Source organism: Patagioenas fasciata, chromosome 1 (assembly GCF_037038585.1).
Source record: "Patagioenas fasciata isolate bPatFas1 chromosome 1, bPatFas1.hap1, whole genome shotgun sequence".
Taxonomy (NCBI): Eukaryota; Metazoa; Chordata; class Aves; order Columbiformes; family Columbidae; genus Patagioenas; species Patagioenas fasciata.
The window spans coordinates 163,683,860-163,697,139 of NC_092520.1; the positions used below are offsets into that span (position 1 = coordinate 163,683,860).

Sequence of the window (13,280 nt, forward strand, 5' to 3'; positions counted from 1 at the left end):
AAGTTTTGTTAGATTCAAGCTAGTTATCAACTGTGTATAAACTACAGATGCCTACTCTCCAGTGAGGTTAGCTGCAAGTCAGCTTTTTTAGGTATATACTCAGGTTAATTTCAGATTTAGGCAGACTACACAGTGATTGTATTTATCATTTACCTTTCCTTTGACGTATGAAAATCCAGTGTCCGATATATATGACTGTGTGCACATATATATCTTTCTAATGCCTCTAATATGTTAAATTCTAAGGTTTTCAAGACCTGTTTGTATCTCTGGAGGCAGACATAGTCTTTTACTGTGGAAAAAATGAATGAAGATTAAATTAGGTGGTTGCTGGATCTGTCCTGTGAGTTAACTTTTGTGGTAGCCCCTTCTTTTATGTAAAAACATGATACATTAGGAGGTGTAGTAACCTTAGAGAAGAGCAGAGTTTTTTTCCATCTTGTCTTGTCTCAGCTGGTTTGTACAGTCTAGCATATGGCTGAGTTAGGACCAATTTAAATAGATTTACTCCAGAGAAACCTGAGTAAGCATTTCTTGGCTGGTGTAAAAAACCTGGAAGACACGGCAACTGCATCTAAATCCTTGGTCAAGGGAATGTGTTTATGTTCAGTTGCTTGATTTCACTATTTTGAAGTCACGTTACATACTTGTCTGTGCAGGTAGAACAATAAATATTTAGCTGCCTGGAAAGAATGTTACGGCCTTTTCTTTCCAATAGGGACATTGGAAAAATGATTTATACTCTTGCTGTCGTGAGAATAAGCTACTGGAATAAGCATTTGATACAAAACTGTCTTTGGGAAAAACGCATGTTGTGTTTGTGTCTGGGCAACGGTTAAGGGAAAGCTTTTCCTGAAGAGTTAGCTGTGATAAGTAGAGACTCTCGGGAGCACGGTGGCTTGTTTATGTGTTAGGAGGGAGCTTGCTGTTGACAGGGAGCTTTCAGAAAGGGATACTCAAGACTAACACTTGCTTCTTGCTTGTCAGCTCACACAAGAATTTGTTTACCCTGGTTGTATTTCAATGTATAATGATGCCCTCAGGATTTCAGAGTAGGAAATCAGAAGGAACTTCTCCTGAGTAGAAACTACTGGGGTTATCTAGTAATTATTTTTAATTTTGCTAGCATTAAATGCTATCTCTAAGAACAATATTTCACTAAATATTTGCCTTTTTGTTGTATTTACATTTACTTATGCAGTAAGTATTTGAGATGTTTTAATAAAAACAGAAAATACCAATGAAACAATACTGATGTTCAAAAATATAACTTGCAATTTTCAGGTTTTACTCTAATAGCAATAGTAGTAAACTGATTGAATGGATAATTGAAATATTTGTTTCAGTGCCTGAAGACCCACCTAACAACATAACATTTCAGAAGATACCAGATGAAGTAACAAAGTTCCAAGTAACATTTGTGCCGCCATCTGAACCGAATGGAAATATTCAGGTGTATCAAGCTGTGGTTTACAATGAAGATGACCCTGCTGCCACTCGAATTCACAACCTTAGTGTCATCGATAAAACAGATCAGTCAGTCACTGCCATGATAGAAGGACTAAAAGGAGGTCACACCTATAATGTCAGCGTAAGAATTGACACTTTTTCTTTGTGTTTGTTTTTTTTTCTTTCTTTTATATGAGTGGGAGACTAGTCTGAACAGGAACACAAACCTAGGCTATGAGATTTTCATGCCAAGAATGTTAGCTGGGTGGGATGAGAGACAAGTCTGAGGAAAGAGGGGAGCAATGAACAGGGTGGAGTGAACGGAAGCAGAACATATCACTAGTGGTTGGCTTTGTACTCGACCATCACCTTATGTGTTGGCAAACCAGCCTGTGACACATCATCACAGATACAAAGCTAAATCCCTCTCTTAATTCTGCCATTTGCATTGCTCATTTTGCTTAGATGAGTGGTCCAGTTCTGCAAGGGGAGCTTGGTACAAGTGTTACTGTACTTAGGATTATAAAGAAATTCAGAATAAGTTCCAGCAATGTGTGAATGACGAAAGGAGTGTTTCGGCATTCGTTGTTGCTTCAAATATATCCAGGTTTAGCCAATTCGAAGCTATTAAAAATACTCATTAAAAGAAGTGTGTGTGTTTGTTTGTTTGTTTTTAAGGTGTATGCCATAAATGGTGCTGGTGCAGGGCCAAAAATTCAATTGAAAATAACCATGGATATCAAAGGTATGTTTCATAAATTGCCCTTTAGCTGAAATCTCTATAAATGCTGAGGAAATTGCTTTTCTACCTGTGAGTACATAGCTGTGTACCTTTGTTAGAGGTCAAATAATGTAGAAACTGGAACATGTAACTGATAACCTTAAATTGTAGTGATCAGATTTGCTGCATATCACTGATCATTTCCTATTCACATCTGAATGATGCTGTAAACCATGTGCAGGGTATCCTGTTCTGTATCAAAAATAGCGTGGTCAGCAAGACAAGGGAAGTGATCCTTCCCCTGTACTCTGCATTGGTGAGGCCACACCTGGAGTATTGTGTTCAGTTCTGGGCCCCTCAGTTCAGTAAAGACATTGAAGTGCTGGAGCGGGTCCAGAGAAGAGCGACACGACTGGTGAAGGGACTTGAACATAAGACCTATGGGGAGAGTCTGAGGGTGCTGGGGTTGTTTAGTCTGGAGAAGAGGAGGCTTAGAGGTGACCTCATCACTCTCTATAACTACCTGAAGGGAAGTTATAGCCAGGTGGGGATTGGTCTCTTCTCCCAGGCAGTTAGCAATAGGACAAGGGGACGTGGGCTTAAACTCTGCCAGGGGAAGTTTAGGCTGGATATTAGAAAGAAATTCTATACAGAGAGAGTGATCAGGCATTGGAATGGCCTGCCCAGGGAGGTGGTGGACTCGCCGTCCCTGGAGGTTTTTAAACTGAGATTGGACATGGCACTTAGTGCCATGATCTAGTAAACGGACTAGAGTTGGACCAAGGGTTGGACTTGATGATCTCTGAGGTCTTTTCCAACCCAGTCGATTCTGTGATTCTGTGATATTGACTTCAGTATTTCGATTACAATTAGTGAACAGCTTAGAAGACTATCACAGAGGTACAGCTAAGTATACAGTATCACAGTTGTGGAAATAAGTACAATAATGGATTGAAATTCACTGAAAAAGTAAGACTTAACCTCTGTCTTGTTTTCTGTTTAATTGAAAACTGATATGCAGAAGCATTTATCAGAATAAAGTTTTTAGAGGCTTAAGGCGTTAAGTAGAACATTAAGTTGTCTCTGAAAACGTGCTGGAGATTTATCTTGCATAACACAGCTATGTGCCCGAACAAAGTACTTGTAGCGAAAACAATTTAAAACAAAACTCTGTGGTATATCTTTGTTTAAAAACAGAACCGCCACGGCCTAAAAAGAAACCAGCACCAGTTTATGATACCGATGGGGCGTTATTAGTCACAGCTACAACAATTACGATCAGAATGCCGATATGTTATTACAGTGATGATCATGGCCCTATCAAGAAGATACAAGTTCTTGTTGTGGAAGCTGGAGGTAGAATTTTGTAAATTCTATTAATTTTCTTTTTTAATTTTAAAAATTTATTTATTTTCAGGCTGTTTGTCTTTTTTTATTTCTTTTCTTCGTACTCACTAATTTCACTTTAGAAAACAGCTAACAAAGTAACTTTACCTTTGGCAACAGTACTAAGAGGAAAGTATCATTCACAATACCTCTGGGCTGGGTACTGGATTTTGGAAACACTTGCCAACGATTGTTATCATTACATTTTCCTTCCTATTTCCTTGGGAAAAAAAAAAAAAAAAGCATTTGTGAAAGCTGCTTTTTGCAAGGTTTTGCTTCTGTTGCTACTAGTGTTGCCTGTAAAAGAATGCGGTCATGTGCCGTTGATATTTCCATTTCATAACGGGGGCAGAGGGATTTATATAAATCCCTTCTGTAGCCTGTGGGTTAGAATGTGTAAAGCATTCACATTAAGTGAATTCACATTAAGTCTCTCACATTTTTCTGAATTTTTCATTTTAGTACTAATGCTACAGACATTTACTTCACAGCTGTTGCTATGAAGATTCTCTTGAACTGATAGATATGCAACATTTTGAAGATTTTTCTCCTGAGTTGCTGAGTACTGGTCACTTGTAGAAGTCTAGTAAATTCATTTATGCAATGGTCTTTACTGTGTTTTACTGTCTTTTTACCGTCTTTGCTAGCCATCCTCAATTTCAAAGTCAAATGTCTTGCACAAGTGATACTCTCTACATGCAGAGCTCTTGTGTGAGACTGCCTCTGAAATTTTCTACTTGTGAATCAGCTGACTTACTCTGAGTTAGCAAAACATAGAAATTTGGGTTCAAGTGCAAACACAGTTATAAACTTAGTTGTGTAAATGGAATTGCTAGCATGCTAAGTTCTTAAAAAAATAATTTCATATTTAACTTCTTTAATTACAGTCTGGTGAGAATGTAAATTGTTTCTGATTATTTGTTTTCTTGACAATAGCTCAGCATGATGGGAATGTTACTAAGTGGTATGATGCCTACTTCAACAGACCGAGGCCATATTTTACAAATGAAGGCTTTCCAAACCCACCATGTATAGAAGGAAAAGAAAATCCGAGTGGCAATGAAGAGATATATATCATAGGTGCTGATACTACATGTATGATATCAGGCAGTCAAGACAAAATATGTAATGGCCCACTGAAACCAAGAAAGCAGTACCTGTAAGTATATTTGTTTCTATGTTTGACCAAGAGAAAGATTTAAGTGAAATATACATTTCTACAAGCATACAAAATGTGTAGTTCAATTATGAAAAAGTGGAGATTGAAATGATCTTCACATGTCTCTACTTTTAATTTTTTTGGCTGAGCATAAATATGGAAGACAATTTAAAAAAAATGTTTTAGGTAACTAAAGATTCTTACTGAGTTTCTAAATTAAATAAGTGTAAATTCAAGATAAGTAATTCACATAGTTTGGGTATATGTTTAAGAATTGGCACTGTGTCCTTGATGTCTGCCGTTATGTCACTTTAGTAGGTGAATAATGGCTCCAGTTTATATTATGCTAAAACAGAAAAATAGTTCTTAGTTTCTAAGTGAAATAATAATAAGAAAATACACATAAACTTTTGTTTCATTAGTTTTCTTGGGTTTATTTCACAGATTTAAGTTCAGAGCAACTAACATTAAAGGACAGTTTACAGATTCTGACTATTCTGACCCTGTCAAAACTTTAGGTAAGGAAAGTATCATTTATTAAAATATTTTTTTATTTCCAAAGAATCTCTATAATTCCACTTTTCTTTCTAGTAGAATGGTTTTCCTGAAGTAAATAATCTCTGCTTTTGTTGGACCTAGCTTAACCAGAATGGCTGAGGAAACATATTCATTCCCTGTATGTCCTTTTGAGGTTGTCAAGAGGTCTTACCTCAGCCTGGACTGTTAAATGAAGAAGCATTATTGACAAAGTTCTTTAGCAGAGGTTCAGTTATATTGGTAAAATTGCTGTTTCGCCAGGACAGCTCATCTTGCTTGGTGAGCTGCCAGATGCTATACTGTTTCCATCTGTGTTGAGTGTGGAGCTATTCCAGTGAGCCCAGTGTAGGAAACCTCTTGGCTGCAGATCGTTCCTTCTAGTGGCAGCTCATCTGAGGACATGACCCTTTCACCCTTCAGCCTTTAGATACAGACAAACCTCCACATTAATTTGTGAATTAATATCATCTTATAGAGCCCCTCTGGTTCTGATGTCCCTGGCCAATAGGCCAGCTGTTATGGGGTCTCAAATCTTAATAATAAATAATAAATAAATAAATTCTTCCGTGGCAGTGTTGATTTACCCCCAAAACTGGGAATGAACTCTCATAGCAGATCGCAATAAGATCTGTAAGTTCTTTTAATCTATTGGTAAACCAAAACTTACTTAGCTAAGCATTAGCCCTGACTTTCTGAAAAGGGATCCCAAGACAACTGGTTGAGTACCCAGAAGAATTTTAGTGGGCACATATTTTTCATTTGGCATTTGTCTTCTGTGATATGAGCTCCCTTATGCATTTAATCCATGTTAGAAATTCGTTACATGATCTGATACTGACGATCTTCAAATGTTAATTCACTACCTGAATATTCTGAAATGATCTGTGACTATTTCTCTAACCTTGAATATTTTGGAAAATGCAACATAAAAGTTATCTTTACGTGTTCTGAGTTTAAAAGTTCTAAAGCAATGAAGCAAATAGCTTGCCCAATGACGGAAAGACTACGTGTCCAGTTAAGGAAAACAAGTCTACCAGAAATTAGTCTGACTATCCAGTCCTCCAGGAAACTTTCCTCTTTCTAACAGGAAACTCTGCAATACTTAAAGAAATCATTTAAGAAAACTTAAATAAATAATTTAAGAAATCATTTAAGAAAACTTTAAAAAAAGAAGGAGAGAGAAATTATGCTCATGGCAGGTTGTGGCAGGCAGATAGTGCTTCTGTATTGTTAGTGGAAACCAGTTACACTTCCTTCTTTGGTGTAGATCATACAGAAGCAAGATGATTGTATGCTGAATAAAATGTAATAGGAAAAAAAAAAAAGGCCCTGATAAATTCCTCAATTATACCTGGCTCCTGATACCCATATTCCAGTGCTAAAGTTTAACATCAAACACTGCTTTTAAAATGAGCACTACAGCAAACTCTTTTCTGACCTTAACTTTACATTTCAGAGCCTATCCAAAAAGAACAAAAAAAACTTCCTTGTATGCCTCCTTACAAAACTGTTGTGAAATCAACATCAAATTAACATACCACAAGTGATGCAGGTACTGCAGTTGAGTGGCTTTGAAGATACAGCACCGGTAATGCCACTATCAATCTCCTCTTAAGTGAATAAAGGGAAACAGATTTTTTTCAGACACATTTTCTCTTGAGACACATAACCTGAGGAACCTTGTCCAAGCACTTCCTTATAGAACATGCTTTCGTTATATGAACTTCAGACCTCCTCTGGAAGCATAACCCAGAAAGCATACCAGAAGGATCAGTAGCTGTTAGGTATCTTCGTGACCAATGACTTCTATTCCACTTGTAACAACAGTATCTTTTCAGGATAAATTTATGATACCTGAGATCAAATTGCAATTTCATTTTCAATTAATGATCTCCTTTTGTAATAATCACTGAAATTTGTGTTTTTCCAGCATGACATTTTAATATTAGTAGATAAAATACTAATTTGATTTTTGTCAGAGGTATTAATGGCTAGATTATTTTGGTTTTTAAATCTCCTTATAGAATAGGTAGACCTTGGATCTGGAAAACCAGAAGGCTAACCTTGTATTTATGCAATTTAATACTGCATGTTAAATATGTTTGAAGCAGAAAAAAACATGGAAAACCTGTGAGAGAGTTCTCTGTGACAGATCTCAGATGCTTTTGTTAAACAATAGGAATTTTGCTAGGGAGGAACACTGAGGCAGAAAATATTGAAATACACAGCTGCAATCATGATTTTTTAATTATAGAAAAGGATACATTTTAATATGGTGCTCCCACTCAACCATACTTGGCGTACCACAACTCTCCTCTTGAGCTGGGGAAGTGGAGTTTCTTCCTCAGAACACATGACTGACATTGCAAAAGTAACGTCCATACCACAATGAAAGGTCAGAATTTTTCCATGAGATAATTAAGATGTGGTGACAAATATTGTTTAATCTTCTAATACATCAAGGCAGCTTATAACCTTTTCATATAACTCTGATACCTACTTCAGCAAATCGTTGTGGGGAAGCTGGTAGTTGTGTAAGTGTAGAATTTTTCCATGTGAAATACAAAGCTGGTGAGACAGGAAATAACCAAAATGGGGTTTCCTGACACTGCCTTTTGTAGAAACCTACCTAGGTGAAGAACACCAGCAGTAGAAATCCCTTGCTTTTCTTATTTCCACTATGTGCCTAAGGAAAAAGGAGGCTGAGGTTGAGATGGAGACATAACTACCAGGAAGGTTGAGAAATTAAATGAGTCTCAGAAATTTAGCACAAAAGAGGTTCAAAAAGAGGTCTAGTAATTGCTAATCTAAATGGTTTATAAGTCTTTGAATGAGCCTTCATTCTTACCTGGAAGGACTGGTTAGAATGCCAACACCTTTGCCTTTTTATCATAAAGGCCTTTATGATTACTTTTGCACTACTGCTGGTTATTCCTAACAATATCACCAATTCCCTCATAAATAAAGAGCATGAGGTAATGGTCAGTGAGGCAGATTAATCCAGAAAGTTCACATCCGATCACTAGGTGGGTTCCTTTAGCACCCTGAGGAGAGCGCTTCCGAAAAAGCACCTTTTATCTTGTGTCTGTAAGTGATGGCTGCAAGCCTCATTGCTTTTGAATTGTGGCGCTTCCTTTTCCACTTTTGGAACTTATTTCTGGGTGATGGAGCACTGTGTCTGTTCTTGACTGTGCAGAGGCTGAAGCAGTAGCTCAGCTCAGTGTTCAGGCTGATGTTACTGTGGTGGAGACCTACCTTAACCTGCTTAGCAGGTAAAACTGAAAAGCACCAGTGGATGGCTGCACATATAGCTACAGACATGTACTATTAACATTATGTATTACATAGATCAGCAATGCTTAGGAACCTTTAAGTAAATAGTTCCTGGTTTTGCTATATTTTTGTTTCTCGGGCTGCTCTTCGACTGACACGGAACAGATGCAGTTGTACAGACAGAAAAGAGTCCATCTCACTCCACTGCCTGATTTCACCCTATCAGAAATGTACAAATTGTGGTGAATCTATGAAATATTAGCTTTTCACTTTCTGTTGCAGGTGAAGGGATGTCAGGAAGATCTGTAGAAGTTATTCTTGCTGTTACTTTATGCATACTTTCTGTTGTTCTTTTGGTGGCTGCAGTGTATGCTTTTGCAAGGTGAGATTTATGTATTCTTGCCATATCATGTTTGCAAGCACTCAAAAATGTTTTAAAGAACAGTTTAAGCAATCGAGAAACTTAGGGAAAAATTCACAAAGACTAGCTTCAACCTGGTCAGCGTAACCTCCAAACCTCCATAGATGAAGGGGGAAAAACACTTCTCTACAGGGTATGTCAGAGCAGTAGCCTATCTTGCACTCTCAGAGACACTTCTATTAGATACAGATCACAGTGTCAGCTGGCTTGAGTTAGCATGATGGCTAACCCTATTGAAAGCTCAATATGAAGTAAATACTCTAAATTATCTTTTCTGTCTTACTAATGAATTTTTCAGTTATAATAAATACACTGAAGTCTCACACATGAAAGAGAAATGGACCTCTAAATTCAAATTGTGAACAAAATGCCTGTGTAAAGAAGCAGACTGGGTACTGCATGCGTGATGTTAGTTTGCTCCTTTGGACATAAGTTCTGTTCTTTCTCAGGTGCATGATTCAGGCATTACCAAACAATTTATGTAGGAAAACTGAAAGAATACATAGGCTAGATTCTTTCTCTACTAGTTTTAGACAAACATAACTGCTGGATTTGACTAATTTACATGGTAAAAAGGGAGAATGGAATAAAGGCCAAGGTTTCCAGTACTAATTTTTCAGTTTCAGCCTGTTTAATCATAGTATTTACGTATACATCCTTAAATCTTTCGCATGTTCATTTTTCACTATGATTTTCTGTTTAGAATTCGACAAAAGCAAAAAGAGGGAGGCACATACTCCCCACGAGATGCTGAAATTATTGACACAAAATTTAAGCTGGATCAGTTGATCACAGTGGCAGACCTGGAGCTGAAGGATGAGAGATTTACGCGGTAAGCATACTCCTTAGGCAAAACAGTAGTCCAAAGGGGCTTAGCCATGACCCCTTTCTGACCTTTGCTTGTTTGGAAGTGTTTGTGGTGTTCTTATTTACACAGGTCACTGAGATCCTCTTTCAAAGAATGACCTCCACCCTCAAGACACTTCTCACTAGCTTTTAGAAAATCACTTAATCTTCAGTTCTTTTTACAACAAGATAAAGATCTAAGTGCAAATCACTGTTTAATTGTGTTAGGGAAAAAAAAAAAAAAAAGACTGTGTTTTTAAACATGCAGAATTTATAAGTTTGTTTGATGGCCCAGTGTTTGGTGTAGACTGCAAACCTACATAAGCATTTTGAAAGAGTCAAACTCCCAGAAGTCACAGTCAGCTAATTCAAGAGCAAATCTGGCATTGTTTAACTGATATTTAGAAAGCATATTTTCATAAGGTGATTTGCATAACATCTGGATTTCCGTGGTGGTCAGCACAGTGGCTATCCTGACAGCTACTCCTTTAAGACATATGCACAGTTCCAGGGTATTCATAATTTCTCTCCAACAAAGAATCTCGTAACAGATAGTTATCAGAAGGGAAACTGCTCTTTCTGACTGCCAGAAATATGGAGATTGTTCACCGAGTAAATATAATCATGATTCTCAATAATATATGACACCCAACTGAGTTAGAAATGTTTAGTGAACATTCTTTACCTGCCCGTATTCTCCCTGCTGTGCCACAGATGAAGCACTGTGGTAGGCAGTCTCCTTAAAGATGAGAAGCCTAAAATAGTCTTGCCCCAGCAGTCAGGCATCCTACTGTTCCAGACTGCGAAGAGCTGTAAGATGAAAGGTTGTAGCTGTTGACCTGTTTTGTTTGAGTGTGTGTATGTCTATGTGTGTGGTACAGAGTAAGTTGATTGCAGGTACAAACCTGTTCAAAATAGTGCACGCAGGAGTGGCTGCTTGTAACAGATGAGAAAATATACTATGAATCATCTGGAAATCATCGACGTAATGGATGTGGTATGTTCTGCGTGGAGCATGTGTCATTCAGATAGTGTTGTTTAGTACCTGCTAATAACAGTGGAAAACATGCTCTGAAGACAGAACTATTGCCAATGCACTATGATAACTGCAACTTGTATAAATTATCTTGATGAATCTTCAAAATGGACTTGTTTCCAAACTGTTAGCTGAATAAGAGTAGTACTAATTTTGTTTATATACTGAAGTGTTAATGGATTTTACTTCCAGATACTCTTCATTTTTCTTTAGACGCAAGGAGATATTTGTCATCCAGTAAGTTTTTGTATTATTGAAGCAGTGTGGTGTGTTTTCTGTTCTGTTCTCTTAACCTGTGTGCTGCCATACCATATTGAATTATTATAGTTAACCAAGATGAAATGTCAATCTTTGCAGCTGTATTAATGACAAACAGTGGTATTTGTCATAATGAAATCCTGTTTATTTGTAGTCCTTGACATACAACAATTCCACAACTACTTTGAAGTAAATCAGGGCAATTGACATGGAAATTATAACAGATTCTGATGACATAGCACTGACATATACTGTCTATCCTTGAAGTAAATGTGGTACAAATGTAACAGAAGAAATATGCTGTTTCTTTCCTTTGGCAGTTAGAACTGTGTACTTAGGAGGTTTATTTTTTTTCTCAACTGCCTTTTGCACTCACTTATACTGCAGCTGTTTTGTACTACACCTCTACAATCTCAGCAACATATCTACACTGTTAGAGTCAAATCCTTTATGAGTTTGCAGAGCACTATTCTACCACTTTTCTGTCTCAATTATATGTAATATAGTTTGGATTTGTACAATCTCAAACTCTATAGGGTACCTGCAAACTATAATATTTCATACTTATGTGCACTTTGTTATGTGATTTATGCACAGCAAGGCTTTTATTGGACAGTGCTTCAGCAGTTTTAGTTACATTGCGCTCTTCTTAGTGTCAGTCTCACATTTTGATTTGCAATTTATGGATGTCTTACCCTTTATATTATTCTATTTCCACCTTTCCCACTCCTTTAATGGCCAAAAGCAAAGACTCTATTCTTCTGCCATTCTTCAAAGGTACAGGATCCAGCTGTTAAATTTTGGATTATTATTTTTCGAACAGTAGCTGCACTGAAGCTACAGCAGACTTCTTGCCCATGTCCTTTGTTGGACATTACAACAAGCTGTGGAAGTCTGAAAGGAAGGCACTCAAGACACGATTCATGCCATATTTTCAACTGGAAATGAGTAAACGTACTATGGGACCCTAATTGGTAACATACATATAGTAATGAGGGGCAAGATATCTGCTGAAAACTTTTTCGTTTATTATGGCTTTTTTTTAAAGCTTTAAAGAATGTTTCAGTATGTCTAAGATTCTGTTCTGGTAATTTCAGTGGCCAAAAGAGAGGTTTTAGGTATCTTTAATGCTGTCTTTCACATATTAATAGATACATCCTTCCTGATAACAATGAGCTAGATCAAGAAGCTGGCAGAAACAAGGCAGCTTACTGCAAAATCTGATGTCTAAGATAGTTTTGCTACCTGTTTTCAGACTTCCACAGTTACACCATGAAAGAGCTTTTGTACCTGTTGCATTCAGGGAATAGCTACGTAGAAGTCAATCACAGTTCCAGTTCTTGTATTGTACTTATAATTATCATGACTTGTGGTTAAAGCAGCAACATGTTAGCATGATAAATGATTGTATTACATGTTGATGACTACAGTATAACCTTTGCACATTTACCAAGCATTTGGAATGGGACTGTGCATCACTGTATCTCCATAACCTACTGGCCTATGTTGGCTGCATTTGCCAAGCTTGCTGCACTGCAGAATGCCGGTTTCAATTCATGACATCTTGTAAATGTATGAGGAAAACATAGATGGACAGTTTCCTTTTCCAGGCTAGCTTATTTGTATTTCTTGGGTAGGAGTAAGTCAGCTGAAATCTGGTTTTAATTGTCCAAATAAGTATACTTCCTACCCTAAAAGGGTGATGGGGAGTTTGTGTGAAAATTGTACCTGATAAAAGAACAGTATAGATTTTTTCTGTACCTACCAATCATCCAGTTCAGTGCTCATTTGAAGGAGATGCTTTGGAAACCAACCGTTTTGTCATTTCTCAACCAGTATATTATTTATCAGGTTAGCTGCTATAAATCAGTAAAGCGTGGACTTGCAGCTGACACAGTTCATCCACAGAATCAAAATACTGTAGCCTGCTCTGTTGGATTCTTCTTGACAGTCTCTCCTGCATTGTCTCTTCAGACATTCTCTCATATTTAGTGGATCATAGCCCATGATCTTGGCTCATATTCTCAGAAAAATTTGTGCAGCTGGGATCACATGAGAAATAAAAAGAAGTAGAAAAGGATTTTCCTGTTCTGTAAGAATGACTGGAAATATTTTTTTTTATATCATTTTTAGCAGATCAACAATTCAAAAGCTTGAAAAGCTTAAAGGAGCAAAACTCAGCAAATGTTCAGTG

At 37.2% G+C, this 13,280-nt stretch overlaps 1 protein-coding gene across 6 annotated transcripts in view; it reads left to right on the forward strand.

The window, feature by feature from the left end:
• The window catches only part of PTPRQ (protein tyrosine phosphatase receptor type Q), a 131,271-nt gene that overhangs the window by 94,500 nt on the left and 23,491 nt on the right, over positions 1 to 13,280 (forward strand). For 4 of the 6 annotated variants that reach the window (XM_071799539.1, XM_071799542.1, XM_071799552.1 and 1 more), the window contains 8 exons: positions 1,347 to 1,591; positions 2,128 to 2,194; positions 3,368 to 3,526; positions 4,493 to 4,715; positions 5,160 to 5,233; positions 8,808 to 8,907; positions 9,650 to 9,778; positions 11,021 to 11,065. In XM_071799539.1, coding sequence (XP_071655640.1) covers positions 1,347 to 1,591; positions 2,128 to 2,194; positions 3,368 to 3,526; positions 4,493 to 4,715; positions 5,160 to 5,233; positions 8,808 to 8,907; positions 9,650 to 9,778; positions 11,021 to 11,065 — 1,042 coding nt within the window. The remainder of the gene's footprint in view (positions 1 to 1,346; positions 1,592 to 2,127; positions 2,195 to 3,367; positions 3,527 to 4,492; positions 4,716 to 5,159; positions 5,234 to 8,807; positions 8,908 to 9,649; positions 9,779 to 11,020; positions 11,066 to 13,280) is intronic. The other 2 variants (XM_071799547.1, XM_071799550.1) reach the window with 1 other exon arrangement.